Raw genomic sequence first — 26,547 nt, 5'->3', positions numbered from 1 at the left:
GATAATGCAGCCCAACATCCTCTCTACAACAACTACATGATGGATGGCCAGCCGCCTCCCGCAACTGGATTCAGGGTCTGAGAAGCCTCAGCAAGCCCAACCTGCCCCTTTTGAACCCTGAAAAGCAGCTCCCAAAAAGCATGGGGTGGGAAATTTAATTTTCTTGTGGTGGAGCCACAGGTGGGCATGGTCAGAACCAAAAGCAGTTTTCTGTGGCCCCCTCAAGCTTCCCAACTTGGGCAGGGCTGAAAACCAGTTTTCTACAGAAAGAAAGCTAGAATTTAAAGCTCCTAAACTATTCATTATCACAGGTTTTTGTCTTCTATGCAATAGTGCCCTTACTGTGTCCGTATCAGTCTGAGCTGTTTCCTTAATTGCATAAGAGCGTTAGTTATTCTTGAGGGTGTATGGGGTGTTGGGGGAAAGATAGTATCTCAGAGAGCAGGACCATAAAGAAGGCTGATCGCTGAAGAATTGATGCTTTTGAATTATGGTGCTGGAGGAGACTCTTGAGAGTCCCATGGACTGCAAGAAGATCAAACCTATCCATTCTTAAGGAAGTCAGCCCTGAGTGCTCACTAGAAGGACAGGTCGTGAAGCTGAGGCTCCAATACTTTGGCCACCTCATGAGAAGAGAAGACTCCCTGGAAAAGACCCTGATGTTGGGAAAGATTGAGGGCACTAGGAGAAGCTTTTGACAGAGGACGAGATGGTTGGACAGTGTTCTCGAAGCTACGAACATGAGTTTGACCAAACTGCGGGAGGCAGTGCAAGACAGGAGTGCCTGGCGTGCTCTGGTCCATGGGGTCACGAAGAGTCGGACACGACTAAACGACTAAACAACAACAACAAAGTATCTCAGATAAGGGGCATGTTGTTCTCCTTCTGGGGTAGTTTGTCCACCTTAGGTCCCCACTCAGCTCTCACCGGTGGCTCCATTCAGAATGTGACAGTGGCCAAACCAGGAGAAATGGCTTCAATTGGCCAGTTAAACCAGGTGAGGGTAACTGATGGATCTCAAACCCTTGGTGAGTTAGGGACTTCCCCTGCATGTGAAGACAGGCTCTGGTGGATTGAGACCAAGAGTGGGTCCAGTGGTCAAGAAGGTTTCTGCATGTGCTGTAGAGGGAAGTGATGGGGCTCTTCAACCTGGAAAGGTAGCCCATGTAGAAGAAAAACTCTTATCTTAAACCTTCACTGTTTTTTGGGGGGGGGGGAGAGAAAGGGCTAAGGAGTAAACCCTATACAAATCCAGATATTCCCAGGTTCCACCCGCCCTTTTAATAACTGGATAATGCATCACATGCAAAGCAATAGTGATGCTTTTTCCCCCCCTAGCAGACCTTTTGAATTATTCACAATGTCCTTGGAGCATGTTCAGTTTGTGAAAGCTGCATCTGCTCACTGGTTTAGCAAGTAACGCAGCACACTTGCAGCCAGGGTGGATAAAAATCAATGATTTTTTTAAAAAAATCAAAAAAATCGGATTTTTTTGATTTAAATCGGATTTTTTTTGATTTAAATCGATTTTTTTGATTTAAATTGGATTTTTTTGATTTAAATTGGATTTTTTTAAAATAAAATGCTTTTTGAGGAAAATATATTACCATCCAAATGTTATTCCATCATGAAATAAAGATTAGATTTTTAATTATGTAGAATAAGGTTGTATATGTTTAATTTTTTGGGTAAATAAATTCCATTAATCCATTCACAATGTCATGCTCTTCCAGAGGTTTTTGTAAGATTATTCGGCAGTTTCTCTGCCTACAAGATATTATCACAGATGCTTGGTTTACTTTTGCAGTTCTCAAAACTGAATTTGACTCAACAGATATCACATGCCTCTTCTTCACAGCAAAAATGTTATAACATGAACAGAGTTGAGAAAAAGACCTTAATCCTATTGTTCTACAAACCTATGAATACAGAAACAACCCCTTCAGTGCTAAGTTTCAAGAAGTTCAGTGAATAGAATAGAAACAATATTTTTCTGATTGTTTGAAGTGGACAGTATTTAAGTTTTTCATGTGTAGGCTGGGCTGACAGTCTAAGTTTCTTAAAATATATATATTTTATTTTTGTTTAGCCAAATTAGTTAACAAACATGGATGTTTGTTTAAGCAAATAACATATGCTGTAATGTTATTATTTCAGTTGAATAAATCTATTTAAATTGTTATTATTAAGGTAATGATTATTTTTCTCCTTCCTAAGTACAACAGTAAAGTTGTCCAAATATGAATAACCCATTAAACTGGGGATAAAAAACTAATATGAAAAGTTGTTATTCTAAAAATCTTCATCTACTTGCATATTAAAGTTATACCAGCAAGAATTAGTCTTTATGTAGAAAACTATGATTTAAATCAAGCCTTACTGACTAGTGATTTAAATCATGATTTAAATCATGATTTAAATCAGATTGATTTAAATCAAATCCACCCTGCTTGCAGCTAAACAATTTAAAAAGCTATTTGTGAAGAAATTTTTAATAAACTCCTATTGCCATTATGCCAGCCAAGTGGGTTAAACGCATTGTAACACTACCAGCCGCTGGTGCTTCAAGACAAAATTGCACTCATCATCATCATCATCATCATAAAGTCTAGGCTTGTCACTGCAATGTTCTTAGTTAACAAAAGCAATTGCACCAGGTCTTTTTCTACTGCTGTGGTAGCAAATGGGTTTGGGGTGCGTGTCTGTGTTTTTGGAGGGGGCAGGGGTTAAGAGCTCCTGAAGTCTTCCTACTAGGAGGATGTCAGCTTTTCCATATTTCAGCTTCAGAAATCTAAGCAGTGTGTTTGGCGTGTTAGGCAAATAGTTGATGGATATGCAAACTGAAGTGTGCTGAATTAGCAGGCTCCATTGGTGTTAGTTTCCAACAAGCACTTGCTCTCTGTACCTATAGAAAAGGTGGGGGGAGGGTTACAGTTCCACTTGACCACCACCACTCCTCCCCTCCTTGCCACACACACCAGAGAAGACAGAGGTTCTTCCCAAGCTTCCAGGATTGTGTGCAAGTAACACAGTCATCTCCTATGCCACAACTGCTCCATTTGATGAATGCTGTTAGACACAAGTCCCTGTTGAGGTGAGAAGAATCTATGGCACTATACCAGGCATAGGCAAACTCGGCCCTCCAGATGTTTTGGGACTACAACTCCCATCATCCCTAGGACCAGCGGTAAGGGATGGTGGGAACTGTAGTCCCAAAACATCTGGAGGGCCACGTTTGCCTATGCCTTCACTATACTATCGGGGAAACGCTATTGATAATCCACTGATAACTCTCTCCTAGCAGCTGCAATCAGAGATGGGAGGCAATGAGTCATAGAATCATAAAGTTGGAAAGGACCCCGAGGATCATTTAGTCGAACCCCCTGCAATGCAGGAAAATGCAGCTGTCCCTTACCGGGTTCAAACCTGCAATCCTGGCACTATCAGCACCACACTCTAACCAACTGAGCTATGGCCTGCTCCACTGGTTCTACTGAGACACCATTTCCATCAGGCTCCCCCCTCCCTCACCTCAACTGCCTCCTGGCAATCCATCAGGCTGCAGCATGTAGAGAAATATGGGAAGCAGGACCACTCCGTTTCATTTGCCGTGAGATCAGCTACACTTGGCTCCTTGCCCCCTGACCTCTTTCCATCATAAAGGTAAAGGGACCCCTGACCATTAGGTCCAGTTGTGACCAACTCTGGGGTTGCGCGCTCATCTCGCATTATTGGCCGAGGGAGCCGGCATACAGCTTCCAGGTCATGTGGCCAGCATGACAAAGCCGCTTCTGGCAAACCAGAGCAGCACATGGAAACGCCGTTTACCTTCCCACTATAGCAGTTCCTATTTATCTACTTGCATTTTGATGTGCTTTCGAACTGCTAGGTTGGCAGGAACTGGGACCAAGCAACGGGAGCTCACCCTGTCACAGGGATTCGAACCGTCGACCTTCTGATCAGCAAGCCCTAGGCTCAGTGGTTTAGCCCCTGGGTCCTTTCCATCATAGCTGGTCACTATAACAGCTACAAAACTAGCTTTAAAAACTAGCGTCTGAGATTGCTTGCTTTCTTCTTCTGTCCTCATCGCTTCTTTCTTTTTTGTACATCTTTTAAATAGTAAGCCTGCAGGCAAGGACCATAAGCCAGTCTGAGGGCCCTTTTGGTTGAAGTGAAATGCTTTAAACCCAAACCGCAATGTTCGGAAATGCTTTGATACCCGAGAACTAAAAAGGAGCAGCACCTATCTGGTTCCAACTAAGAAATCAAACAGAACCCAAGCAAGCAAAGATTGAGAAGAGCAATCTTCCTTTGCTCTCTGCATGGGAGCACGGAAAAAGTACTTCTTTGATGTGCACAACTCAAGACAAGGGCAATCCCAAAGCTAAATAAACAATTCAATCACCACTGTGGAGATCAATTCCTTCTTCACTGCTCCAAATGCCGCTGTTTGAAATCCAACAATGTTGGCAAAGACATGGCTCTTTGCAAACCTTATTCAGCTTATTGTTTGTGCTGCCAACCCTTCAACTGATTGATGGTGCCCGCAAACCCCCTTTCGGCTCAGCTGCATCTTTATCTGTCTCACACCTGACATCACACATCACATGAGAACCAGCGTGGTGTAGTGGTTAAGAGCAGTGGACTCGTAAGCTGGTGAACCGGGTTCGATTCCCCGCTCCTCCACATGCAGCTGCTGGGTGACCTTGGGCCAGTCACACTTCTCTGAAGTCTCTCAGCCTCGCTCACCTCACAGTGTGTTTGTTTTAGGAGAGGAAGGGAAAGGAGATTGTTAGCCACTTTGAGACTCCTTAGGGTAGTGATAAAGTGGGATATCAAATCCAAACTCTTCATCTCTTCTTCTACATCAGGTGTACAGCAGGTGAGCATGGCTTGGCCAAAACAGCCTAGATCAGGGGTCCCCAAACTAAGGCCCGGGGGCCGGATGTGGCCCAATCGCCTTCTAAATCCGGCCCGCAGACAGTCCGGGAATCAGCATGTTTTTACATGAGTAGAATGTGTCCTTTTATTTAAAATGCATCTCTGGGTTATTTGTGGGGCATAGGAATTCGTTCATATATTTTTTTCAAAATATAGTCTGGCCCTCTACAAGGTCTGAGGGACAGTGGACCAGCCCCCTGCTGAAAAAGTTTTCTGACCCCTGGCCTAGAGGGTCAACTGGGGAGGCCTAGAAGCCTGAGTTTCCCCCCCTCACTGCTACACAGTTATAGGCTCAGGGCCACCTCACGCAGAACAGCTTTCTGCACAGAAAAAGTGTAACTTGTCAATCATCCCCCCCTCCAGAAATCTCTTCGAACATGAAGAGGAATATCTGAAAGGTCGGTGCTGGCTGTTTGGACTTCAAAACATTTCCTCAGCATTTCTTGAAAACAACGAAACACAAGAAACAGCAGAAAACAGTGAACCTCCCCCCCCCCCCAAAAAAACATAAATAGAAGGACATACCGTTTCATCTTCGAGTTTCAAGTGCAGAGTTTTATCCCCCTCCTTGTAATCTTTGATGATTTCTGCTGATTTCCAGACTTCCTCCTGGTCAGGAATCCAAACTCTCGTATACTGCAAAGGTGACAAGAAGGGAGGAAATTGTTACGGTAAATTGCTCAAGTAGAGAGGCCTCCTCAGTAAGATAAGAGCTTCATCTGGTACAGAATTCCGATTTTAACAGTCCCAGCCCAAAAGAAGGCCCAAAAGCAAGACATAAAAGCAGGGGTTGGAGTAGAGGACTCTTGGGGTCCCTTCACACTCTAGAATGATTCCAAGATTCTATGTCTTCCCCCGTGTGGCCCAAAGACATGCCTGGAGACGCCATGGATTGAACACATTACCTTTTTATACAAAGCACATCTTCTACCACTGAGCTACGCCTCCTCCTCCTCGAGGAGTTGTCTTTGCGACACTCTAGGACAGTGGTGGGGTACTGAATCCAACCAGTGAGTCAGAACCGCATCTCCCCGACACTTATGGTATGGGTCAAGTTTGACAGGCGAGTGTGCACAGGGCTTTGCAGGGTGCTGCCAACCAGTTGACAGGTGGTGCCTGTAAACCCCTTTTGGACCAGTTGCACCTTTACCTGCCTCACACCTGTCCATACCTGATTAGGGCATGGCTTATCCCAAACCAGAGGGAGGCTTGGTGCGGCAAAGCAGGCCAGAAGGCCAGAATGTCTTCACCCCTGCCACAGAACATAAGGAGAGCTTGCTGGATCGGGGCAATGGCTCATCGTGTCCAGCATTCTGTTCTCCCAGTGGCCAACAAGGTGCCTTAAGGGAAACCTGAAATCAGGCCCCAAGCACAAGAGCTCACTCTCTCCTCCAATTGTTTCCAGAAAGTGGTAGGAGAGCATCTCCATCCTTGGAAGCAGCCACCGGAAGCCTTATCCTCCATAGATTTGTTTAATCCTCTAGGAAGCACCGGTGCTTCATCTAAGGCTCTTCCCAACCTGACATGTATTATTAGGTTTGGAAGTTAATGGAAACAGACGTACATAAACTCAGACAAGTAAAGACCCCATGCAGAGACCCTCTGCAGGCAACTGTGTAGGGGGTACATAAAATGAAGGTTTATTGAACAGCATCATCACGGAGAAACAGGAACAGCAAAATATAGTCCCAAACGGATCGCATTTACACTCTGCTAATGGACTTTTATTCAATTAGAGCTGCAACTGTGCTCTGTGCAGAATGTGTCCGGAAGAGTTATGGCCTCAAAGGCTTCATTTTCTGCTTAGGCAGATAAATGAGCCTCCTTCCAAGGAGAGCAGAGCTTGTTACGGGGAAACTCCCACCCAACAGCGTCATGTCGCAAGGAGTCCTGGTGCAACTCCTGATTAAAAGAGCTCCGTAGGCCAGCAGCATCCGAAGGGTTAAGTCACCCCGATTTAGAATAATGAAAGTGGGTGGACAATGTGTCAGCTAGCAAGAGGTTTGTCATTTCTGCAGTTAAAGCACAACTTAAATTCTAAATAGTCAGGACCCTGTTTTGTCTGTAGCGAGCACTATTGGTGCTGCAAAAGATATTGGATAGATACTCAATGAAACAGATTATGTCATTAATTTGTTTTCATCTTATTGCGGGTCACCACCCACAATACTGGGTGACTGATGATGGCCTTAAGCTGAACAATATAGATCTGGATAAACACCCAGAGCTGTTTCTCTCTCTGTCTACCAGTGTGACCCATGGTTTTCCCAGCTATGGTTTACCCAGTAGTGATGTATGGAAGTGAGAGCTGGACCATAAAGAAGGCTGATCGCCGAAGAATTGATGCTTTTGAATTATGGTGCTGGAGGAGACTCTTGAGAGTCCCATGGACTGCAAGAAGATCAAACCTATCCATTCTTAAGGAAATCAGCCCTGAGTGCTCACTGGAAGGACAGGTCCTGAAGCTGAGGCTCCAATACTTTGGCCACCTCATGAGAAGAGAAGACTCCCTGGGAAAGACCCTGATGTTGGGAAAGATGGAGGGCACTAGGAGAAGGGGACGACAGAGGATGAGATGGTTGGACAGTGTCCTCAAAGCTACGAACATGAGTTTGACCAAACTGCGGGAGGCAGTGGAAGACAGGAGTGCCTGGCGTGCTAAAAACCCTACACTAAGCACAGTTGAAAACTAGATGCTGGCATTCCCGAAAGCAAACACAATCCTGTGTACGTCAATTATCAAAATGCCCCTGAAGAGTTAATGAAATAGCAGCTGTGGATATTTTTTTTTAATGTTTTGCAGCTCAATAGCAATGAATTCTTTATATGTATAATGTATAATTATTTTTAGGATTACACAATAGCTGGAGCAGCAGGAACTCATCGACGTTAATGAAGCTATCTAAATATATTGCCAGAGCAGCAGTTTTGCTGGTTGAAAAGGCAGAGGGGAAGAGGGAGAGGATGTGAGCGCCTCCACAGTGCTGCCCGCACCTCATTTTCTACCTCTCAACACCTCCCAGCTCTGCATTTGTTGGAATGGACTCCTGATTTTAATTGCCACAAGTGTGAGGGTGGGGTGGGGGGGTGCCTTTAAGAATCTTGGCATTTACTGCTCACAGGGCATTCTGTTTAATCGCAGTGCTTGGCTGTTTACTGTCTGTGATTCCTGAACCAGTATTGAGGATGCAGATAGTCAGTACAGTGGAACCTCGGTTTATGAACACCTCGGTTTACGAACGGCGCGAACCCATCTGGAATGGATTAATTCACTTTCCATTACTTTCAATGGGAAAGTTCGCTTCAGTTTATGAACGCTTCAGTTTATGAACAGACTTCCGGAACCAATTACACCCATGCTTCAGGTAAAGTACACTTCAGGTTGAGTACTCCGCGGACCCGTCTGGAATGGATTAATCCACTTTCCATTACTTTCAATGGGAAAGTTCGCTTCAGTTTATGAACGCTTCAGTTTAAGTACTCTGCGGACCGTCTGGAACAGATTAATCCACTTTCCATTACTTTCAATGGGAAAGTTCGCTTCAGTTTATGAACGCTTCAGTTTATGAACGCTTCAGTTTATGAACAGACTTCCGGAACCAATTGTGTTCATAAACCGAGGTACCACTGTATCTGGAAAAACTGGAGACAAAGTGGTTCAGCAGCAACGTTGGGCCATGAGCCCAACCCGTAGGGCAAGGGTGGGGGAACTGAGCGTCATGTTCCCTTCTGGGAAATCTTCCAGCGGAAGATGGGGCCAGAAGCAAAAGCGGGGCACAGCAATGGATGCTGATTTAAGCTGGAACAGTAGGCCCCATCGGCACATTCCTTTCTGCCCGCCGTCCATGCAAGCAAGCAAGGAGCAAGGCACGAGCACCCAAGGAGGATGCAAAGCATGGTCAATGAAGAGGGCATCCTGGGAAGACTCTCAAGGGGCAGACAGAGAAGACCGCAAGGCCTCATTCAGCTCCAGATGGTCCCCATCCCTGCGACAGAGCAAGGCCTTAAGGATGTTCCCAGACAACCCAAGCAACACTAGATAAGGATCAGGAGCCTTAAAGTGCAAAGTCCTTCCCTACACAAGTCTGCTCTTAGTTACTGCCTTCATCGCGGGAGGACATGTTATGTCACCATTGCTACTGTTAAAAATTTGGAAGTGAGATATCCTTGCTAATAACTCAGAGAACTACTAGTAAATCCTGACACAGTGGTACCTTGCAAGACGAATGCCCTGCAAGACGAATTTTTCGCAAGACGAATGCATCTTGCGATCTGATGGTGACTCGCAAGGTGAATTCATTTTGCGAAAAATTCATCTTGCGAATCGCGGTTTCCCATAGGAATGCATTGAAATTTAATTAATGCGTTCCTATGGGCAAAAAAAGAAATTTCAATGCATTCCTATGCGATTCGCAAGACGAATTTTTCACAAAACGAATTGACTTGCGGAATGAATTAAATTCATCTTGCGAGGCATCACTGTATACCTTCTGCCCATTATCCACATGGTTAGGGCAATAGCCTGAGCTCCCAGGTTGTTGTTTAGTCATTTAGTCGTGTCTGCCTCTTCGTGACCCCATGGACCAGAGCTCCCAGGCCAAACCATGGTTTAGCGTGAACATGCTCCCAGAGAGGAGATCCCAGCTGTTTCGCTCCTCCCTGGTTTGTTCTATGTGAGTCTAGAGAAACCTAGATCATGAGCCTGGGTTTGGGTGAGCCACATCACAACAGCAGAATGACCAGGAAGAAGCAAAGCAGCCGCAATCTCCTTTCCCAGAGAACTTGTGTTTGCGCTAACCTTGGCACGGCAAGCAACATGCCCCCCATGTGTTGCTAACTGGTACATTTATTTGCTTTCCACCTCAATTCTCCTCATTTTCAGTGAGCGCTCAAGGCTTTTCAACGAACAGCAATTTCTCAAAAACAGCCGTCATATATTACAAGCATGAACAACGTCGGGTGTGTGTGTGTGTTGATGCACTCAAGTCACTTTCAGAAGAGGAAAAATCTGCATGCTAGTGATAGAGCCAAGGCAGGAGATGGATTTGGGGGTGGGGGTGGGAGGGGTTCAAAAAGCCTTTAAAAATGCAAGGTGCTTTATTAACAGGCTGTGAAAGTAGCAGCCTTTCTCTTGCCTGCGAAGCCCTGAAAATGGGAGACGATCCTTGGAAAATTACAGCACTTACACAAGTAGGGTTTTGTAAGACTCTGCATGCAGAAAAATACAAAAGGAAATCACAACCACCACTTTTTAGCACTAGGGTACCCCAGATACTACAACAAGGAAGGAGGAACTCTATAGAGTAAGACAATTTACAGAAAGCGATATAGTATGAAAATCCGGCCCCAGTAGTTCATGTGTTGGTTACTGTAAGACTGGATTACTGCAATGCGCTCTGTGAGGAGCTTCCCTTGCACTTGATCTGGAAGCTGCAGTTAGTGCAGAATGCTGCAGCACGATTGCTGACAGGAGCAAGGCCTTGGCAACATAAAACACCAACCTATCAGAGATCTGCACTGGTTTACCAAGTTCAAGGTTTTACTATCAGCATACAAAGCCCTTAGCAACTTGGGACCAGTTTGCCTACGAGATCGCCTTACCTCACATGTGCCATTCAACCATTTTGATCGGCATATCCACGTAATGCCTGTTCCATGTTTGTAACAACCCAATCGATCACCGTGGCAGCCAGTACACTTTGGAACTCCCTGCCTATTGAGATCAGGCAGGCATCTTAACTTTACTCATTTTTGTGTTTTTATATGGTAAACCGCCCTTGATCTTCGGATGAAGGACGGTATAGAAATACAGAAATTTATCGATTAATTGGTGGGCTTGATTAATTAAGGTCTTGCCTGGGATCAGTTGATACAGGGACCCTCTCACCCACACAGACACCATCTATGTCTATTCTGGCAAATCATTACAAAAAGCAAATGACTCCAAATTTGCTCGTTTTTCTCTTCTTTCTTCCCCCTGCCCATTTTGTGTCCTGCCCACGAGACTATAAGCAATCTTGGTAGGGACACATCTGATTCCCCACCCCCACCCCAAATTACCTACTAAAATCAGCATACACTTGAGTATGCTCATCCACAGAATTGACTGAAAAATCCCTACCCACCCCAAAGGATAAATTTGGAGGAAAAGGACCGGCTCATCTTCCTCTGTGCCCAAAGTGACTATTGGTGGGGGAGGGATTCAGGCTTACACAGTAAGCAAAGCTCTGTGCTGCCTCTAATCCTAAAGGCCTATGTAATAAATAAATCAGCGTTTCTCAACCGCTGTTCCGCTGAGACGCTGGCTGGTGTGCCGCGACGTGCGGCGAGGAGAAGGGCGATTTGCATTGTCACATGCCTGGCGGCCGCCAATACAGACCACTGACCCACTGGAAAGGAAGCCGGCCGGGTGACGACGCGGGGCGAGTGCAGCTCTCAACAGCCACCACCACGGGAGGGTGGTTTTAGACAAACTTAAAGAAGCTGGCTGGATGAGCTCAACCTGAAACTTGCTGAGCAAAGGATTGTGCTGGCAGAGAAATCAGAGGCTTGTGAAGCCTTATTACAGGAGATTGCAACCAACACAGCAATTGGCAAGTGTTTCTTACAGTCATAATTATATAGTCAATATAGGGTGGCACAGAGTTAATTTTTTTAACTTTTTTAATGGTAGTGTGCCTCGTGATTTTTTTCATGGAACAAGTGTGCCTTGGCCCAAAAAAGGTTGAGAAACACTGAAATAAATAAATAAATAATGATTTATACCCCGCCCATCTGGCTGGGTTTCCCCAGCCACTCTGGGCGGCTTCCAACAAAATATTAAAGTACAGTGGTACCTCTACTTACGAATTTAATGCGTTCCGAACACACATTTGTAAGTCGAAAAAAATTGTAAGTCGAATCCCATAGGAATGCATTGGGAGAAAAAATTCGTAAGTCGAAGCAACCCTATCTAAAAATTCGTAAGTAGAAAAAATCATATCTAAACCGCATCCAAGATGGCAGACGGAGCTCCGTTCGTAAGTAGAAAAATTCGTAAGTAGAGTTATTTGTAAGTAGAGGTACCACTGTACAATGGTTTGTTAAACATTAAAAGCTTCCCTAAACAGGGCTGCCTTCAGATGTCCTCTAAAAGTCTGGTAGTTGTCGTTCTCTTTGACATCTGGTGGAAGGGCGTTCCACAGGGCGGGTGCCACTACCGAGAAGGCCTGGTTCCCTGTAACTTGGCTTCTCGCAGCGAGGGAACTGCCAGAAGGCCCTTGGCGCTGGACCTCAGTGTCCGGGCAGAACGATGGGGATGGAGATGTTCCTTCAGGTATACTGGACTGAGGCCGTCTACAATACTAAACAGCACCCTCCACTAACCTGGTGCCCTCCAGATGTTTTGAATGGCAATATCATCCTCAGCCCCAGCCAGCACAACTGCTTTGCCTTCCAAAACACCTGGACGCCACCATTATAATCAACAGGAGTTACTGCAATTCATGGATGCACATTACTCTAACACAGTGTTTCCCAAACTTGGGTATCCAGCTGTTTTTGGAATACAATTCCCACCATCCCTGACCACTGTTAGGTAGGGATGAGGGGAGTTGTAGTCTAAAAACAGCTGGAGACCCAAGTTTGGAAAACCCTGATCTAACTGCCCCATCCCTCTCTTTTGTAAAAAAATAATAATAATACGTATTGCCATTTTTGTGGGACTTAGCTCTTGTTCCATGCATGAGCAAACTGCCAGCAAAGCGTGCTGTCAGACCAATTTCTTATGAATCACACTTTATAAAAGAGGACCTAATAAGCATTTTGAAGTACACCCACATTAATAAATGTTCCCAGTGGCTTCTGGAAAACAGGCTGAAGTACCGGGATTTTGACACAAAAACAAAACACTTAAGGATGAGCACATAATCTGTGCCTCCAAAGTTAACCGTTTTAAATAGGATCAACGAGGAGCCGTTAATGCATGGAGACCTTTTCGAAACAAAGGTGCACTCGCTCGGAGCACAACTCTCAAGAGGAATCCGAAAGAGCAGACGGCATTCAGCGACAAGTTTCTGACACTAAATCTGTTCTTAAGGAGGATTTAAGTTCCTCTTTGAGACCTAACAAATAAAGTTAAGGGGCTGTTCTGAGAGGATAGCAGGGATTGTATCACACTGCCGACCAGCACCTCAATTCCCATTTTGACACGGCTATGCAGTAACACAGCAATGCGATGGAAGAAATAGGCGGTTAATTATAGCAATCTGTGAGCATAAAACAAAAATGTTAAGCACCCCCCCACACACACACAAAGCACTTCTCATGGCTTATGCATACAGTGGAATCTCTGTTTATGAATTTTCGGTTTACGAACGCTGCTGACCCATCTGGAACGGATTAATTCACTTTCCATTACTTTCAATGGGAAAGTTCGCTTCAGTTTATGAACGCTTTAGTTTATGAACAGACTTCCGGAACCAATTACACCCATGCTTCGGGTTAAGAATGCTTCAGGTTGAGTACTCCGCGGACCCGTCTGGAACGGATTAATCCACTTTCCATTACTTTAAATGGGAAAGTTCGCTTCAGTTTATGAACGCTTCAGTTTATGAACAGACTTCCGGAACCAATTGTGTTCATAAACCGAAGTACCACTGTACATTCCTTTTCTCCATACTTTCCAGGCATGGTCCATGCTTTAAAGCTCTGGGTCTGAAAGCACTTAAGAAACCAAACAAAACTCTGAAGCTTCCTATGTGAAAATCCGCTCTTTAATGCTGAATCGGAGCAAATGGCAATCCGCAGAAAACCCAAATTTTGTTGCGATTCAGCTTTTTCATTCCAGGGGGACAAAAAAAAAAAGAGCACTCGGACATAGATCTGTGCCTGGAAAGACTGGGGCAAAAGGTGAGTGTGGATAAGCCCTCACTGAACCTCTTTATGAGTTACTGTTCTGACCTCGCCTTCTTTGTCAGCCTACACATAAGTAGGTATTGGTAAGGTTTTTCCAGCTTGTCATTCTAACTTTAAGAACCGGTGCCTTAACTTGCTTTTCTCCTCCTTCTCCTGTTAAGACTATTTGCCCTGGTACTATGACTGCCAGGTGATCTCCAGGGTCTCGAGTGGAGGCCTTTTTCATCAGATGCTACCTGATCCTTCCAAGGCTCTGGGTGTGTCTTCTTTAAGTCATGTCCAGAAGAGTGATGTGTGCAGAAAATATAGGCAGCTAAGCCTCCGCTGAGCTGTTTGATAGTGGAACAGACTCCCTCAGGAGGTTGTGGACTCTCCTTCCATGGAGGCTTTTAAGCAGAAGTTGGGTGGCCATCTATCTTGCATGCTCTAGTCAAGTTTCCTGCATTGCAAGATTGGACTAGATGACCCTCAGGATCCCTTACAACTCTACAATTCGGTGATACTATGATTTTAACTACCTGCTCTACTCCAGGTACTTGCCACCTCTCCAGCTATTAGGAGCTCAAGCTTGGCAGGATTCAAATCTGGGCAACCCACAAGTAGCGACCTGGCCTTACCTTCATAGATAGGTTACAGCAGGAATGTAAGAAACGTAATTAGCGATTGTGCTAGGGACATGCGTCATCAAAAAAGCTGGACACAAAAAAAGAGATTGTGAGTTTATGTATAGCAACCTAGTTGCTAGACGCCAATAGGGATGTTGAAGAATTCTGAAAGAAACAGGAGCAGAAATTGCTTGTGTTCATCTATTCTTCCCATGCCCAGAATGGCCAACAGTCAGGGATGATGGGAGTTGTAGTCAAACCACATCTGGAGAGCCACAGATCAGCCACTCCTGATTCAGGCCATAGCTGTTTGATGTGAGTTCAACATCAGCTAAGTTGTCCCCCTTAGCCTTATGTCTGGTTTTGAAGAGACCTTTGGTGGTTGTTAATTTGTGTTCCTGCTTTTGTACCACTTCAGAACTTGCTGCTAATGTCGGTTTCATTTGACTGGTTTTTATTTTGTATTTATTTGTTTTATTCCACACTGAGGGTGCTTTGTAAAGGCAGAAAGGGGGCCTTAATGAATTAAGCAGACAAGGAGTAGACTCCCTGGGTTTCCACAAACCATATTTGAAATTGGGAGGCGAGGGGTGGAGCAGTAACTCATAAACTTTGACTTTTACAAGTCTCGTCTAAAGCTGGATTAGCCTTCAGTTCAGCCAAGTAGTTTTCTTTGACAGGAAAAGTCAAGAAAGTTACTTGGGTCAACGGTTCATTTTACAGATGACATCAGCTAATGAAACAAGATTTTCACTCTCTTCCTGCTTCTTGTGTTCATTATGTGAAAAGTCACATGCTTATTCCTACAAGCAGAGGCATGTTGGTTGCTATCACCGCACAGTTAACAACAGCAGGGGCAATTCTGATGCTGGACCTGGAACTCCTTGAGCATACAAAAGAATTACCGCCACATGGCAAAGGTCAGTGAACACGGAAAGCAATTAAGAAAAGCCAAAACAGGTTTCACATTCCTGGAGAAAACACTGGCAAATGCTGGCTTATACTTGAGTAAAGAGAAAGGTAAAGGGACCCCTGACCATTAGGTCCAGTCGTGGATGACTCTGGGGTTGCGGCGCTCATCTCATTCTATAGGCCGAGGGACCTGGCGTTTGTCCGCAGACAGCTTCCGGGTCATGTGGCCAGCATGACAAAGCTGCTTCTGGCAAACCAGAGCAGCGCATGGAAATGCACCTTGCCGCCGGAGCGGTACCTATTTATCTACTTGCACTTTGATGTGCTAGGTGGGCTAGGAGCTGGGACCGAGCAACGGGAGCTCACCCCATCGCGGGGATTCGAATCTCCGACCTTCTGATCGGCAAGCCCTAGGCTCTGTGGTTTAGACCACAGCGCCGCCGCCACCCCCAAAAAGCATAGTTAGGAAAGTAAAAATTCTCCATGAGTCTGCGTAAATGGTTCCCCATTAGCACATAATACTACGTAGATAAAGGCTCGTATTACAGCATTCGTTGTTGGCGGTGTACAGCAGAACCTGCTGGAGACATGGAGACTGATGGAACGATCCTGTGAAAATGTGGAAGATCATCTGAGGGAAGCTAGACACCTTGTAAGACTTCTGGAATCATTTCTGGTTCATTAGCAACAGAACTTTGCCCTTGCAGACTTATAGTCTCAGCAAGGACTTTGTAAGCTGGAACCTTCTCTGGGCTCAGAGAGTGAAGACTTCTAATAGCAACCATAAATAGTGTGTGTGTGTGTTTATCTTTGTCAAGTAAAAGCTATCTCTGCTGCACAGTTGTTTCCTGTGGCAAGCCTAAGCACCCGACTGAACCTCCACGGTTCATACAAAACACCTAACTTGGTCCAACTATATTGACAGAAAAGACAATTCCATAAACCAGGGGTTCCCAACAAAATTTTCTCAAGGACCCTACATCGAGCTGCTATTGTGACAAGGACCCCCATTAATTTGTTTAGAGATGGTTCCTGCACTGCAGGGGGTTGGACTAGATGGCCCTTGTGGTCTCTTCCAACTCTATGATTCTAACCCCAAGGCAGCTGTTTTCAAAATATTTTTGTGCACCTACAAACCTTAGATTTCAGGTAGGTAGCCGTGTTGGTCTGACGTAGTCGAAACAAAATAAAAAAAATTCCTTCCAGCAGCACCTTAAAGACCAACTAAGTTTTTTATTTTGGTATGAGCTGCTGGAAGGAATTTTTTTACTTAGATTTCAGCAAGGCAGCTCATAGCTCTCCTGTGGTGGTACAGCTCCCTGAGAATCAGATCGACATTAGTATTTATGATATCTTACAGTAAATAGTTTTCATAGTTGGTGGAAATGCATGTGCAAATTAACATAAAAACACCCTGTCATAGGAGAACAGCCACAGGAGAAAATATAAACTGCCTGGTTACAAGTAAAAACACAGAATACATTTTTTAAACCTTCTTGGCGTTCAAACTTTTTCTGTACGGCTCAGGACCAGCAATGGAAGATGGAAGAAGTGCTCACTTTGAAGGCGAACTCATCTTCTTCCATTCCCAGGAAAGTGGGGCGCTGGGCTCCCTTTTGCTCCTCCTGCCCCTTCGGGAGAGTCTCCTGCAGAGGGTCGGGAGCTACCAGGGGGAAGAGGAGAGTGATGTGGGGCCGGGAAGAGCTTTGCGCTCTGTCTGCTACTGGCGGGAGCTGAGGCACGCAGCTGGCGGGTGGGAGGGAGGCTGCGGAGCCGCCGCCGCGCGCGCCAGGCCGTGCATTGCAGCCTCTGCGAGGACCAAAGGCAGCCGAACCGGCACGCAGCTCCCGAAGGCCCTGGCGGGGAAGGGCGCTCCCTCGTCCCCATCATCCCCAAGGGAGCCAGGACGGAGGCGCGCGCCAGGAAATGTCCTCCGGGGCGCGGCGCTGTATTCCTCCGCACACTCCCATGCTCCGGTTCGCTCTTCCTGCCGGCCAGCCTTCCCCTCCCTCGCCTGGGCGGAGACTTCTTTCCTGCCCCTTCTGATTGGCTGCCCCTTCTGATTGGCGCTTCCTGTAGCCAATCAGTAACCGTGCTGAACTACGCCCTCCCTGCGGACGCGGGAAGCCGCCCCAAGCAGCGCTGGGCAGCGCTGCGGACCCCTCTGGCATAGCTCGCGGACCCCTGGGGGTCCGCGGACCACCTGTTGGGAAACACTGCCATAAACTAACAGTGATTGCAATTTTCTGAGTGTGGGCCTTGCTATTGTCAGTTGCCTGGAAATCATGCAGAAAGGTGGGACTGAAATTAAAACTAAATGGGAAAAAACCCAACAAAATGTCAACATTTGAGTGAAAATGGGTATTAAGATGGATGAGAGCCATTTTACCACCAGTCAGTTCTGAAGCCAGGCAGTTAGTGCAGATATATTCAAGAGGGAAAGAGTGCAGGTCGGAAGACCCCAAATGCCTGGGGAAAGCCAGGCACTTACCCCCAGACATGCATGGTGTACTTCAGGAAATGAAAGCCAGCAGTTTGTAAAAGTGACCACGTGGTGGCCTTTTCACATTGAAAAGTAACCTGCCAATCAAGCCTGACAGCAGCCTTTTCCAGGTCAGCTTGAAGTCAGCAGAGTTTTGATTTTATCACCTTTGGGCTGACTCAAATAAACAGCTGAGCTCTGCCACAGCCAGAACACCATGGAAGCAAAGAATGACAGGACCATGAGGTGCTGCCTAGTATGGTCACTAAATCTCACCTAAACTGAAAAATCGGAGGCAAATTTTAAAGTCCATTTTTTTAAAAATCCCACTGAAGTTTCTATGGCGCGGGCAGGGGTCCGTGCATCCTTAATGTTGTAAAGACATCATTTCCCTTTAACGACGATACTGGGCAGCAATCCAAGACAATTTTATTCAGCTGCCTTATCCTATACCCTCATCACAAAAAAGAGATGAGTGTGTCTTGGGGTTAACAGTCTTCCCAGATTATTTATAATACGCCAAATAGCAAGAGACCACCTGATCAGCTGCATATGCCAATGTTTGGAGAGCAAACGGAGAGATCACTTAGTGAGAAATGAGACAGGGAGGGGTGTCGTGGGGTCTTGGGACTTAGTTGAGAGGATTGACCTAAATAGCATCTGCATTTATCTCCCGGATGAAACAAAAAGGGGCAGTGGGGGGGAGGGGGGAGGGAACCAAGGTTTGCAGAGGAGACACACTAGGAATGCCTGCGAGGCTCTGAGGAATACCGAAATAGAAGGGAATAATTGCAAACTCCCATTTATCCTTCCCTTCATGAGAGAAGAAATGCGGAGAGAGAAAAGTTAACTACATGAATGTTCAAGAGATGAAAATGTTGCCCAGAGGCAAATAGAAGGCATCAGAAACACTCGCTTCAAGCAAGAATGAGCGGTGGCTTTGTAAAAGCACCATATACATGCCTTGGTTCGCACTGCGCACAAGACACTATCTTCCAAAGATTCAGCAAATCTTGTTGGCATCCATGTCTTGGGAGGCAATGCAAGAGTGTACCACTTGGGGGTGAAGCTTTGCTGTACAGTATTAGGGTTGCAAGCCTGGGCCGTGTGGTTGGAAGTGCTGGGCTGCCCAGACAATGACCCCCCCCCTCAGCCTTTTCACACCTGGTCTTTGGAACCTGTGTGTTGTGCTAATCTTACTACCACTACCATTACTTCATATATATTATCTTAATAGACGTTACAATAGCTCAGTAAATCACCCCAGTATTCCCACCCCCACTTTGGCGAGGATAGTGCTGATTATACCCATCTCTCTAATAAATGATGATGATGATGATGATGATGATGCAATATCTATAATAAAAAGGCAAGGACCTGGTATCTTAAAGGCAACACCATGCAACTGCCCCAAGGGGAAATCTCCCACAAAGTTTATTTTAACTCTTTTAATGTCAAACTGGGCTGTACTGGCACAGGAATTTTTGCTGCTTGAAACGGACATCCTCTCAACACTTGGGAAAATCCTCACTGAACCATTTGGACATCAGTTTTGCCTTCATCTGTTCCCCTAAATCCTACCTCGGAAGAAACCAGCATCACCTGCAGAACGCCCCTGGACTCGAGTGGAACATTACTCTGTCCCAATTCGCAATGGAAAGAAGCAAAATCTGTGCAATATCTAGTTTTCAACATCACGATATATCACCAGCTAAACATCGTAAAGGTAAAGGGACCCCTGACCATTAGGTCCAGTCGTGACCGACTCTGGGGTTGCGCGCTCATCTAGCATTATTGGCCGAGGGAGCCGGCGTACAGCTTCCGGGTCATGTGGCCAGCATGACAAAGCCACTTCTAGCGAACCAGAGCAGCACATGGAAACACCGTTTACCTTCCCGCTGTAGCGGTTCCTATTTATCTACTTGCATTTTGACGTGCTTTCGAACTACTAGGTTGGCAGGAGCTGGGACCGAGCAACGGGAGCTCACAGGGATTCGAACCGCTGACCTTCTGATCAGCTTCATGGTTTTTCCAGCATCACGATTTTTACATAGCGCAGACACACACACCATGATTTGTGATATATTGCCAGATCAAAAATTATGAAACCTATAGCATGATAAGGACTTCAAACCGGTTTTCAACGATACAGTGGTACCTCAGGTTAAGTACTTAATTGGTTCTGGAAGTCTGTACTTAACCTGAAGCGTACTTTCCCATTGAAAGTAATGGAAAGTGGATTAATCCGTTCCAGACGGGTCCGCGGAGTACTTAAATTGAAAGTACTCAACCTGAAGCGTACTTAACCTGAGGTATGACTGTAATTGGTTCTGGAAGTCCGTACCTAACCTGAAGCGTACTTAACCTGAAGTGAACTTTCCCATTGAAAGTAATGGAAAGTGGATTAATCCGTTCCAGGCGGGTCCGCGGAGTACTTAACTTGAAAGTACTCAACCTGAAGCGTACTTAACCCGAGGTATGACTGTACATCGATATATTGCCCAGTCCTATGGGCTACACACTCACTGTAAGTATCCCTGGATGGAAACTTCCTACAGTATTTTGCCCCTTACTTGGCTGCCATTTAGTGAAGGAGGGCCATCAAGTGGGGAGCGTGTCATGTCAATATTCGCCCTCTTTTATTATATTAGCTCTTTTGCGTATGTTTTAGGATGGCGATAAGCTGCCTTGGCCTGCGGGATCAGCCATGCAACTTATTTTCAAAACAATTGGGGCCTGCTTTTTCTTCCCTTGTGCTTTCTGTGCGAATTCCTGCGGCTTTCAGAGCGTGCATTTATCACACCTAAACTACATCACCATCAGGCTTTTACAATAAATAGTTATGTGATCCATAACATAAAACAGTTAAGTCAGGCTAATCTTCACACAGTTATCATCCACACAGCTTATGGTTCTATGAATCTCAAGATGCTTACAGACACTCGGTAATAACCACTGTTTTATCACTTTACTATGGATTACAATTTACTGGGCAGCAAAGAAAGTTATTCCCCCAGCTATACAGGATTTGTTTTTTAAAAGAAATATTTTGCTTTATTGCCATAGTACCAGCTCTTTTCTCCTTCTGTATTTTTCTTAGGGAAGACTTCAAATATTTGTACAGTGGTGCCTCGCTTAACGAATGCCCTGTAAGACGAATTTTTCGCTAGACGAATGGATTTTGTGATCGGAGGTTGCCTCGTAAGACGACGAGGTTTTCTATGGTTGCCGCTTCGTCTTGCGAAGCGTGGCCATAGAAAAATGAACCTCCGTAAAAAAATGTAAAAAGGGCATGTGGGTTTGTGTCCACTTTTCACTGAAACCGCTTGACCGATTGCGTTCAAATTTTGACACAACATCCCATGCGAATGTCCAAAGGTTCTTATAAAGTTTGCTAAGACAGATGTGACACCTGTGGCAGGTAAAACACCAAAAAAACACCTGTGTTTCAAAACACACCACTCAGATGAAAGTGCATGCTGGGAAAAGAACTAGGTTGCAAACCAGCGCCCTCTAGCGACGGCTACACTAGTACTACACCTATAAAACCTTCCCTCTCAACAGCACTTCGGCTCCCGTTTACATACTAGGCCGAAGCCTTTACAGACTAGGCCGAATGGAGGTACTGACTCGCCTGGGTGGGGGTTTGGGGGAGGAGGGGAAGGGATAGATCAGGACACGAAGGGACCACTCACAGGGATGAACCGGGGGTGTGGGGGGGAGAAGGGTGTATGGTAAGCCATGGGTCGGGACAGGGAGGGGGGAATCACAGGGATAAGCCAGGGGAGGGGGGAGGGGCGGGATACGTCATAGATTGGCACAGAGTGGGGGTAATCACAGGGATGAGCCACAGCAACGCGTGGCAGGGCCAGCTAGTATATTTATATGAATATGATTGGCAGTCATTGAGCAGATCAGATCACTGATTTCTACCAACAAAATCTCAGAAGCCCTTCTGTGTAGAACCCTGTGATGTCATATACTCTGTGTCCACATAGCCAGCAGCTGTTTGGTGCTAAGGGAGACTCCAGGAAACTAGGACTTCTAAGTCTGGGCCGAGAACAGACAGCTGACATCATAAGCAATGCATAAGATTCTACTAGGTTGTCTCTCTCGGTAAAAGATTTCAAAAGTCCAAGCCGTCTCCAGATTTATTTCCACAAGTAGCGACAACCAATTAGAAACAAAAATACTTCAGGGGCCAAATCAAATATACTTTAAATCAAAGTGCACTCCTTTCAGCCACATCTTCTGGGGCGTATTACGCAGTCCCACAAAGCTGGCAAACACACAGCGGCCCTCACCTCTGGCAGTGGAAGCACAAGGTTATTTGTCAAGTGAAATGACCCTCTTCCACTTTGCTCAGTTCACTTAATGAGAACAATATAAGTCGGCAGAGTTACTGCCAGTCACCTCTAGTCTATGTTGGGAAAGTCGGTTTCTCTCCCACCACAAGAAGAAACCACAACTTCCCCTGTGGTGGCGACCTCTTGTCAACCCACCTCAGGACTGTGTCACAAGAGCATCTTAATAAATCAGCTGCACAGCCCAGGATTTTCTGCTTCTGGAATTACGTCTGGATGTTGAACTGCTCTTACTGAAGTTTAGTCCGAATCTCCTTTCCTATAACTTCAATCCATTGGTTCGAATCCTGCCCTCCAGAGCAGGAGAAAAACAAGCTTGCTCTATCTTCCATGTCACAGCCCTTGAGATATTTGAAGATGGCTATCCTATCTCCTCTCAGTCTCCTCTTTTCCAGGCTAAACATACCCAGCTCCTTCAACCGTTCCTCATAAGGCCTGGTTCCCATTCTTAACTGTTTTTATAAAGCTGTTTCAGGGTCTTTTTATGAGGCTTCTATTGATTTTTTTGTTATGCTCAGAAATGCTTTTAAATAAATAAAGCAAGTCCCTTCCAACTCTATAATTCTATGATTCTATAAACGAACCACCCAGGAAGAAATGCTTTCATCTGGGTCAACAGCTCACTCTTGGCCACCCTTCAAAACCCAGTAGCATGGATAAAGGACACAGGGAACAAACACCAAAGGAAAAAGATAACAAGTTTTGTGTTGTCCATAAGCTTAATGAGACAAGATGACCACACAAAGTGCTATTGGATTGGAAATATATCCTCAAGGTCTTCAGGACAGTTCCCAAACACTGAATTTCAGGAAGGACTGCCTTTCTAAAAGCATTCGGTTGTGATTTATGAAGTGTTTTCCTTGCCCTTCCTGTGCTCCTGAAAACGAAATCAATAACTTAATTTTGGTTCCTCAAGTGCTCCTTTTCCATCTTGTAATGGTTTGTGGCAGTTGGAATGTGACCAAGGTCTAGATTCCGGGCTGCAAAGCACAACTCCTCTTTCAGCTTTTGTTCGGCTTTCAGTTGGTTTATTTACTTCTGAGAGGAAGTGTTCTTTATCAAAAAGATTTCACTGATGCGTCAACAGTGATGCCTATGAGCGACAGCACTAAGTTGGCTCTATTCACCGATACACTGTATTGTCCTTTTTAAGTGCAGGTGTATTTACATCAATGTGCCACTGGTGTATGTTGAAATTCACTCCCTGACGTACAGTTCTCAGCATGCCAGGGAGTTTGGTACAGTATATGTTTCCAGCAGGAAATACTGGAGTACTTTGAAGTCTTATGGGATGAGCAGAAGAAACATAGCCAAGTGGCAGTATGGGAAAGCAAGTAATTCTCACTTCCAAAACAGAAATACAAAGGAATTGGGAGTGGGGATGCGGGGGGCCCTACAGAATCAGAATGAAGACAACAGCAGAAAGCAATAGTAGCTGTCTAATCTCTCATCAAAATGCAGTTGTCATAAAACAAAACTGATTGATGGTTGGTGTACACCAAAGCAACTCTTCTGAAGTTTAGCAGCTTGCTTTCTCTGTACATGCCAACTTATGCACCCAACTAATCAGACAGATTTTTTTTTTTTTGCAGAAGTTGCCCTTTTTCATCTGATGCTCATTTTTGCAAGCAATGACAATACAGTCAGTTGCAGGAGCAGTTTTAGTTCAAGATGTTGTTTTTCTTTCACCGATTAGAATGTGTTTTTTTCCAGGAAGTTAAATTATCAATATCACCACCTTATTAAGAATTGGCATGCTGTAGCTTCTCAGCAATACTTTCTATTGAAAATATGAGGAGGTTTTGTTTTGTTTTTACAAAAAATCAGAAGCACATGCAAACAGGTAGTGCAGAGTCATTTCAGTTAGGATCATACCTAATGTACACCTGCCAGAAGCAACACCTCAATGTACTGTGTCAGGAAGATTTTGGGCATTCACATGGCAGGGCAGAGTCTCAAACAATATGTACTCTCCCAAGCACACATCCACAGAATGTTTACACTTCTGTCTCACCAACGTCTATGCTAGCCTAGTCATGTCCACAGAATGGAAGATGGCAAGATCCTCAAGGATGTGCTCTATGGGGAGCTGGCTTCAGGTACCAGGCTTGTTGGCAAACCAACTCTTTGGTTACAAAGGTGTCTGCAAAGTGGCATGAAGGCTGGCAACATGCACCCTGCTATGTGGGAATCCCTTGCAGATGATTTCAGTGCCTGGAGACAGACAGGTTGTGTATCCACAACAGTGGCCAGAGGAGCAATGACCGCTGGGAGGAGTGCAGAGAAAAGAAATAACCATTGTGCACCTGTAGCAGCAAAACTGGATGCCTTCATCTGCTCCAGCTGCAACAAAACATGTCTCTCCTGTATCAGTCTCTACAGCTACAATAGGCACTGTAACTCTCTAACACCTTCTCTGCTCCTTTTTGTTTTTTTGTTTAATATCCCACCTAAGGAAGAGTTCTGTGAAGTTCGAAAGGTATCTCACATCTCTTTGAAGCTAGGTCAGACCACTGATCTATGTAGCTCAGCAATGTCCACATCGACTGACAGCAACTCTTCCTAGTTTCATGCAGGGTTTGATCCTGCCTGCTCAGTCTTACCTGGAGTAGCCAGGAATTAAAACCTGTGACCTTCTTTATGCAAAGCACTACCACTGAGCTACAGCCCTGCAGATGGAACTAATAAAGCTATTTATGCAACTACGAACTGCCTTTTTTTGGATCTTTAGCACACAGGACATAAGCGAACAGATACGAAAAGCCATAACCTCACCACACACACACACACTCCACTGCTCTCAGGTTTTCACAATCTGTGGAAGTCACTTATTAAAATTGCTGATTCACGAAACTAATTTGTAATCGCTGCCCGGCAGAACATTAATTAAGTATTATATCTGTTACAGAAAAACATTATAATTAGTGGCAGGCCGGCAGGCCAAGGAAAGTGATTCATTAGTAGTGACTAAAAGCCTGTCCTCCCACATCACAGTCATAAGGCTTTAAGGGATGGGAGGAAGTGAGGGATCTACATGTCCACACATGTGCACTTACAGAGACACCGTTTTTTCTTGCTGCAAGAGACTTAAGGGCCATGTGGGAGATTTATTAATGCATAAGCTACTGCAGACTCAAGCCCACTTTGTCAGATGCATGACATGTACATAGATGCTCTATTCGTCTTAACAGAACAGCCTCTACTGCGCAGAATACTATCTGCAGTGCTGTTTGTATAGCACACATGCACAGCCATCACTAGGATAGAGCGAATGGAGCAACTGCCCAAGACTTTGGGGCAACCAGCACCTGGCCTCAGTGGCCATGGCTTCCATGGTCCCATTGCCAAGCAACAATGTGCAGAGCTCAAAGGAGTGTGAGGCGAAGCAAACAGAGGTGTCTTTGAGATACGCTTGCCTGGAGGCAGAGTCAGCGTCCAAATCAGGACTGTTCTAAAGGTCGGGCAAACAGCAATCTACATACTCATACGATCCAGAGGTCGGGGAATTCGATAATCATGAAGCCAAGGGTTCCGATGGAGAGCAGGAAGCAGCAAGGTAGGAGCAGAAAGCACAGACGTTGTTTCCAACATCTGACTGCTGCTGAGAGCTCTGTTTAAGAAGGCTGAAGCCAGCTGGTTCTCATCAGTGCCTGCTCCATGTCCTTGAAGGCTGCTCAGCTGCAGGTGGAGTCATTCCGCCTTTCCCTCCTTCAGGCTGCTGTTCAACAGGCGAAGCTGACTCCTGGCCCATGACAATGGCCAGCAGCCCTGCTGCCTGGCTATCCCTGCCACCTCCAGCCCACCCATGGAAACTCTCCACCTGCATTCCTAGGGCAAGGAAAGGTGGTGGAGGGCCTTTCTGCTATCACTAAAGCAACAGAAAAAGTAAAAGAATGTAAGCCAAGGAGGAGAGAACCACAACTACCACAACGAAGCAACAGTAAGGCAACAATAACAAAAAATAAGGTGGTGGGGAGAAAGAGGACCACTGATACCATGGGGAGGAGGAGCACACAGTGATTTGCAGCACACAATGTAATTTGCCTCACATCCCACACAACCCTAGAGACAGTCTTTCACGAGAGAGAGAGAGAGAGAGAGAGAGAGAGAGAGAGAGAGAGAGAGAGAGAGAGAACTCCCTGGAAGATTGCAGAAACCCTCAAATACACACACACACCCCAAAAAAACCTCCAAAAAATTGGCAGGGTGGCAAATGAGAGCTTGAACGACACCTGTTCAATCTTACTATTTTCCAACAGTCTTAAGAGCCATTTCATCCCATTCCTCCTATCAACATGTGAGGGATGTCTTTATAAAGCTGAGAGTTATCTATATAAACATATAGATT

The 26,547-nt window shown here is 45.4% G+C and overlaps 1 protein-coding gene across 6 annotated transcripts in view; it reads right to left on the bottom strand.

Annotated features, from left to right (window-relative positions):
* The window catches only part of MYO5B (myosin VB), a 289,538-nt gene that overhangs the window by 200,691 nt on the left and 62,300 nt on the right, over positions 1-26,547 (bottom strand). For all 6 annotated transcript variants that reach the window (XM_060280366.1, XM_060280369.1, XM_060280365.1 and 3 more), the window contains exon 2: positions 5,467-5,577. In XM_060280366.1, coding sequence (XP_060136349.1) covers positions 5,467-5,577 — 111 coding nt within the window. The remainder of the gene's footprint in view (positions 1-5,466; positions 5,578-26,547) is intronic.

The sequence above is a fragment of the Zootoca vivipara genome, chromosome 11, assembly GCF_963506605.1.
Source record: "Zootoca vivipara chromosome 11, rZooViv1.1, whole genome shotgun sequence".
NCBI classification, from domain to species: Eukaryota; Metazoa; Chordata; class Lepidosauria; order Squamata; family Lacertidae; genus Zootoca; species Zootoca vivipara.
Note: the sequence above shows the minus strand (reverse complement) of the source record. Positions and strands in the feature narration are given on the sequence as shown.